A 7,074-nucleotide genomic window follows, 5' to 3' on the forward strand; every position below is an offset into this window, starting at 1 on the left:
GCATTGACAAAAATAAAGATAAAATAAAGAAATAAAGAAATGTTCACTCTCTGTCTCGGTCACGTGACCCTTCATCCCACATTTCTTGCTCGTGTCCATTTTCTGTGTTCACGGATTTTCCTGCATGTTTTTCTGTGAGAGTCTTACGGCAGGAGTCACCCATATCTATTCTGTAAGGTGTTAAAGGAAACGAACTGCTGAAGAATCCCGGAAGTGGTGCTGACGTAAGTGGATGCAAACGAGGGTACGTCAGTTGATTGTTTGGCGGGAAAATATCGGGTCTGACAGAACCAGATACACTCTGTATGTAAGATGGCCGTAAAGTGTCTGCTGTGAAGTTTGTTAAATGAGATTGAAAGGCCGAGTGGATCCCGGAAGGATTGAACGGCCCAGCAGACGAAAAGGGAGTAAAAGCAGAGCCCGAACCAGTGGGTGACAATCTTGTAATACCATTTAACGATTTCATGGCGGATCCATATTGAAAATATGGATGAGGTCTGAAGTCTGATTTCACATGCGGTAGAGTTTGGTTTGAAATCATTGTTTCTTGACTGGATAAAAATTGTTCAATTGACTTCACCAGATCTCCATTACAACCTTGTAAGACAAGTTCTAACACTGATTTCCTATGAAATGGAAAAATTCTCTCTAGTATTTCTAAATTCGATAAACGGCCAGGAAGAAATGCATTTGGTGGCAGCAGAGAATGCACCGAATATGATGTTGGTGCCGTGGGCTTCACTTTGACGGGATCATTCTCCTCTGTTGAATCTGGTGATGACGTATCATGGCGCGGTTTTGTCACATCCTTTGCAATCGGTCTCCCATTCTGAGCTGGTTCTGAGAAAGAAAGAAATATATCAATAAAAAGACATTCAGGGAGAACTTTTTTGTAAAATTCCATTGTAGTAAAATGATAAAGAATTAAAAATGCTTTGTTTGTTACATTTAAAATTAAATATCCACCATAATTAATCTTATATTGATAAAATGTTTGTTAAAAAACGAGAAAAAAATATTGGCCATAAGAACTTTTTTGGACACCGAGGTTTTTGATTATATTTTTATGTTTAAAGATGAAAAAAAGAAAACTTTTTCGACAATTCTATGCTTATTTTTCCGTTTTAAAAGAAATAACCCCCCTTTTTTAAAAATAGAAATGCATTTTAAAAGATTTTGAGTACAATGTATTAATATCAATTTTTTATTCATCAATATTATGAAAGGAATCATCATTAAAAACCACACTTGCTGAGTTTGATTTTCTGAAATGTTTTAAAGTATTTTCCGTTTAATTACATTTATTTTAAAGACTGAAAGCAAAATAAATAGAAAAAATTATATGATATTTAAAATATTAGATTACTTATAATATCTATAGCCATGGTGGTCTTCAAACATTTGTTTCCAATGAGAGATTAAATTCAGGACCTTGGGCTAATACGTATTAAAAATAAATATCGGCTTTGACACCGCCGAAATGTAACTGTGGCTAATTTTGTGAGTTTCATCACTTGGTGCGCTTTATGTAGTAAATTTGATACTTCTTAACGCCTGAGAAATAAGATTCTAATCTGGTCTAACTCGTAGTAAAAATAAATATTGCAAATATTTCAGAACAATTTTAAAATTCTAACTTGATGTTACATATTTTATTAGATTTAATACACTGTACCGGACAAAAGTTAAAAAAAAATGAAATAAAAAATGTATCCTCTCCAACGCATACATAAAATTTAGGTTTTGAATAAAGAACTTAATACGACACTTTGTATACTACATGTATTTTGGTGAGATTGTTGAAAATCTGTATTGGTATTTTGTCAATTTTTCTAATTTAAGTAAAATGATACTAATATGTCAATGTGAACGGACCGTAAAATTTTAAAGAAGTGACCTAATATCCATTGTTAGAACTTAACATTAAAAATATTTGTTATAAAATTCGTAAATAGATGGTTTTACATGCATATATCGTTCCACATGACTTTCTTTTCAACATAATGTTTGTCGAATTTCATTTCCCTTTTCCCAGTTTAAATCTTATTTTTTTTTCTCTCAAAATTTCTTGCAGTAAATATCAACATACAGAAAAGTATTTCCAAAAGAATTCGGAAACAAGTTAATACATTATTCTTTTTTCATTTTTGTTACATTTTTTGATCAATTAAAGTTAAATAGACAACGCTATTCCAAACTAAAAGACAATTTCTTTATATAAAGTGTTTCTTCATTTTTTAAAATCTATTTCGGTGGGTCTTTTAAATACTTCTTACCACATAAACTTCTTAGAATATTTCTTCCTTTTTTTGGAATCATTTTTGCATCGAATTTTTAAATTTGTTTTTATACATTTATTTTTTTCATACGTTAAAGTAAATAACGTCTATAATTGCCACATACCATTTTCATCGCTTGAATTGTCTTCTGGTTCATCGGTCTCGCTTTCTTGACTTTTGGAGTCTTTTTCTTTAGGAGGAGACACTGTTCCAGGTCCCCAGAGCGGTCCTTGGGTCATAATAGGGAGAGATCCCTCAGTTGCACATCTTAGCCCCAACGCTATAGCATCTTCGGCTGCCTGTTGTCGCTTTAGCGCAACCTGCGCCGCCATCACCCTCTGACGCTCAGCAATAAGACTACATTTTGCACAGTTGCAATCTTTGAATTTACAATGGCGCTTGTGTCCCTTCAGCCAGGATACCATTCCGTGGTTCCTACAGCGAGCACATTTTGGTTTCCGGGTCCCCTTCTCGGTAATAGGGTATAGCGCCGTTACCGGGTTCATGTCGAATGGGTATTAGTGTCTCCCCTTTCCTCCCTAAGCTTTTATTTGATGAAAATCTTGACGTGATAATACCATATCACAGAAAAATATAGCTTTGATACGATATCGTTTGGAAATAAATGAAAGGTGCTTAGATTGTACCGCCCTCCCAGAGTTCAACAGGCGTTGGTCAATGGCTTTTCAGTTGAATTCAATTGGATCTTGGAGAGCGCTTGTCGAGCGTACGCACACAGAAAGGGCTTCTTATTGGTGCGTTTACCGAAAACAGACACGACTGTCTGTCAACGATTAAATATTCTCACATAGTGTAAAATATTTGCACTTTTGAAATACGATTGTGTTTGACTAAGGTGATGTTTAAATTAACCGACAGTAAAGAAATTAGCAAATATCATTATGTTGACATAATTTGACGGTTTTATCAATTTAAAGGGCTATCATTTTATAATTCCAGCAATTTTCTAATTATACACTTTCAATTTTCAATAATTCTTCAGGTTTTATTGCCCCATAAAGAAATGAATGGAAGTAAACATTTCTCTGAAAGTCTGTGTTATAATTATCAAAAGTAGCTACTTTTTAAACATTCTGCTCATTCTTATATTTGAGCTTGACGCCTTTTCATGCCGAGAACCTCTCACAATCTGAAATAATAGGACCACTGGGTACAGCTTTTGTGGAGTTAGTAAAGAACGATCATTTTAACATCTGTAAATTACATCTTATTAAGATGTGTCACAAATATCTAACGAACATTTCTCGAACACTTAAAAACTTTTCTGATATTTCCTATTGCTTTTTTTTTTGTTAATCAAATACTGTTATAATACGAATGAAATTTAATTAAATTAAATAATATCTTGATGTATGTAATTGATGAAATCTATTGGTGGCCCTTCAATAAAAAGTTCAGATAAGCCATGGGAACTGGATATTGTTTTGTTATTGGTCTCTTATGTGGTTAAATCACATTACTGTCAAATATATGCCTTATGATTAATTACACAGTTTTAATCTTAGACTATTATTAAAAAACAAGAAGAAAAAATACATATCATGAACTTAGTTATTTCATTTATTGCCGGATTTAAGGTAATTTACCCATAATAAAATTGATATACATGTACTGTATGCTGGTCATTTTAAGGCTTACATATTGTTCGAAACAAACTAAGACATCTCAAAATGTAAATCTTTATAAATAAAAAAATGTGTTTTGCTGTTTCTTGAAATTACAAATGTACATTAAAATAGTGGATTTCTCAAAACTTGAAATTCTATTATTCTTTAATCAACTACAGTGTGAACCATTTAACAAGATGCAGCAGCATCAACCGCCTCAAAATTAAATAAATAGATACAAAATAGCAAAGCTGTAAGATAACATTCAGAACAAAAAAAAAAATAATCTAGTAAACTAATATAATTTTAAAAAAATATTTGCATTACTTTGGTCTCCGATGGCTGATTTACTTACTTACTTCCAAAGAATCATCTTTTGAAGTCGCATCAAATTTTGCTAATACTTGTGACCTTGATAAATTGTTCACATTGTAGCTGATTAAAGAATAATAAAATTTCAATTTGAATGTACATTTGGATTTTCAAAAAGCAAAAAAAAAACAAACAAAACAAAACAAAAAAAACAAAAAACAAAAAAAACAAAACAAAACAAAACAAAACAAAACAAAAAAAAAACAAAACAAAAAACACACACAATCATTTTATTTATTTATGAAGATTAACATTTTGAGATGTCTTGGTTATTTAAGAAATAAGGTATCATTTTTAAACATCTATTAGTCCAGTCAATTTAGTCCTAAAACACCCTAACCTTAAACAAATTGCAACAGAAATTATTCCAGTAGAATTTTGTTATTTATAATGTGCCTTTTGATATATCAAAACTCTAGAAAAATATATTTGTCCAAACATCACTTTTTTCAGTTTTCAAAAAACCCGATTTTTGTTCAAAAATGCCGATAAATCACTGTTTAAAAAGACACTCTATATATGCATAAAAATAGTTTTGCCATCTATATGATCTTGAATTTTCTTGATAGGTCATGCAGAAATGAATCCTGCACACTGAAACTGGTAATTATTTCATTAATTGTTATGAATTCCTGTTTCCATGGCAACGGACATAATTGAAAAATAAAACTATTCCAATTCCTCAGTATGGCTTTGTGTAGGGATAAAGAATATGTAGCCATAGTAGGAATGACAAGTTTTATTAGTTAAAATAATTTTTTTAAAAATTATATATAGGGGACAATTAAGCACTCATCCCAGGAATTTTTATCAGGGGTGGGGGGTGGAGGGGGAGGGTTCATATTAAATATCACAGATGTCAAGTCTCGGAAGTTTTCTGACAAGCAAATATAAATAAATAAATAAACAAATAAGTAAAAGGAAATGAAAATAAATAAAATTAATTGCCTCAAACTTAAAAACCTTTTCAGAGGAGAAGGGAGGGAGGGGGGTCTCTTTTCATAATGCACACGACTTCTTGCCTTTTAAATAAGTGCCCCAGGGAATGGGTTCATAATGCACATGACTTGTTGCCATTTTAATAAGTGTCCTGGGGAAATGGGTTCATAGACATGTTTTTGTTACTTTTACATATAACCTTTTAACTCTTGAAAATCTCAGGGGGAGGGGGTCAGTCCCCCCCTTCCCGACAAATCTCCCTTTAAAGCAATGCATGCTTAGGACATTCATCTGAAATACGTCATATCTATGGATACGTATCACTTGAACGAAATCTTAAAAGTCAGTTTTCCCCATTGCTTTTATCTGAAAGGTTAATTAAAAGATATAATAAAAAGTAATATCGTAAAAATCCATTGAAGGTGCCACAGAATATCTAAAAAATAAATGAATGATAATCTTGAAACTGGAACTGGTTCTTCACCTAAATGTCAACCTCAATAGTATATATTCAAATTGCTTCTTTTTGTATTCAATATAATGTTCATTGATAGTTTTTATATCTCCTTTGGATTTATTTTGTAATTTGTGTGTGTGTTTCGGGGGGAGGGGGGGGGGTATCACATCATTTAAGCTCTCGGCACTTTGAAGTAAACGTTGCAGGTCTTTAGGATGAGACTTTAAAAACCCCATTAAAGGCCCCATATCATGGTACATGTAGGCGTTGGCATGATAAAGAACCCTCACTGCTCAATAGCCCTAAGCGCCGTGTAAAGGTCTAAATTTCAAGCACTTTGCCGATATAATTATGGTGACGTTTCTATATAAGTGAAAAGTTCTTGAACCGGGCGTAAAACAACATACAATCAACCAATCTTCACAAGCGCTGCTTATAGAGGCTTAGATCTAGAGTCATTTTTATGACAATTAAATTACCTATCTGATCATTTTCTATGCTCTTTTAAGTGATAAATTTCATTTTTCGTGATAGGAAAATAGTATTTTTACAAAACTTTTCTTATATATGCAGGTGTATTTGGGATGCTACTTGGAAAATAAGTCGATAATGTTGTGTAGTTTTTAAAAAGCTGAAATGCACAAATCTATTACATAATAGGATGTGTTTAAAAAAATACAAATAATCCACAACGCCGCTTATTTCAAAGACTTCCTGTAAATTTAGATCCCGGCCCTCGTGTGACCCTACTTGGCTCCGGGGTTATGTTAAATAGAAACTAGAAGCGAAATCTGAATCAAAGTGACACAAATATAATATTTAAGAAATATGTTTACAAATTACAATAAAATATACTATACATAATAAGCATAATTATAGTGATTATGCACACCCCCCCCCAAAAAAATATGAATAAGGCCATCATTAAAGTATTGTTTGTTTGCCCTCTCCTGATTCAGGGTAAAATTATTAAATCGGCAGGTAGGTAAGAAAATCTTTTTTTTCTAGACAATTTCAACATATTTGCTGACAGGATAAGAGGAATAAAAAGAAAAAAAATATGATGTCCTGGAATGTAAAAACAAAAAAGTTTTGAGTCGGGCCATTTTTAGTCAGTCAGTCGGGAGAGGGCAACCAAAAAATTTTTCCAAGATGGCCTAATCTATTTTTTTTGGAAATAGCAAAGTAGATCTCACTAATATAATCAATATTCTAAAGAAAAAAAAATCTTTAAACAAGGTCATACACCAAAATATAACTTTTACAACTGTAGGTAATAAAATATTTTTATGTTGCAAAAATACCACTAACAACTTTCCATAGAATATTTCCCCTAACGTTTCCAATATCTAATAAAAGAGAAGTAAACACTAATTTATACATGTTATATATGTGCACG

General features: G+C 32.1%; 1 protein-coding gene across 1 annotated transcript; it reads right to left on the reverse strand.

The window, feature by feature from the left end:
• Positions 1 to 43: 43 nt before the first annotated feature.
• On the reverse strand, positions 44 to 2,809 carry LOC133184582 (doublesex- and mab-3-related transcription factor A2-like). The gene is made up of 2 exons (XM_061319663.1): positions 2,404 to 2,809; positions 44 to 840 (listed from the first exon to the last, which is right to left on the reverse strand). Exons 1-2 carry the CDS (start codon positions 2,783 to 2,785, stop codon positions 44 to 46), a joined length of 1,179 nt encoding a protein of 392 aa, XP_061175647.1. The 5' UTR covers positions 2,786 to 2,809.
• Positions 2,810 to 7,074: the final 4,265 nt, after the last annotated feature.

Source organism: Saccostrea echinata, unplaced genomic scaffold (assembly GCF_033153115.1).
Source record: "Saccostrea echinata isolate AGI-Se365-2 ecotype Australia unplaced genomic scaffold, CSIRO_AGI_Sech_v1 ptg000010l, whole genome shotgun sequence".
NCBI lineage: Eukaryota > Metazoa > Mollusca > Bivalvia > Ostreida > Ostreidae > Saccostrea > Saccostrea echinata.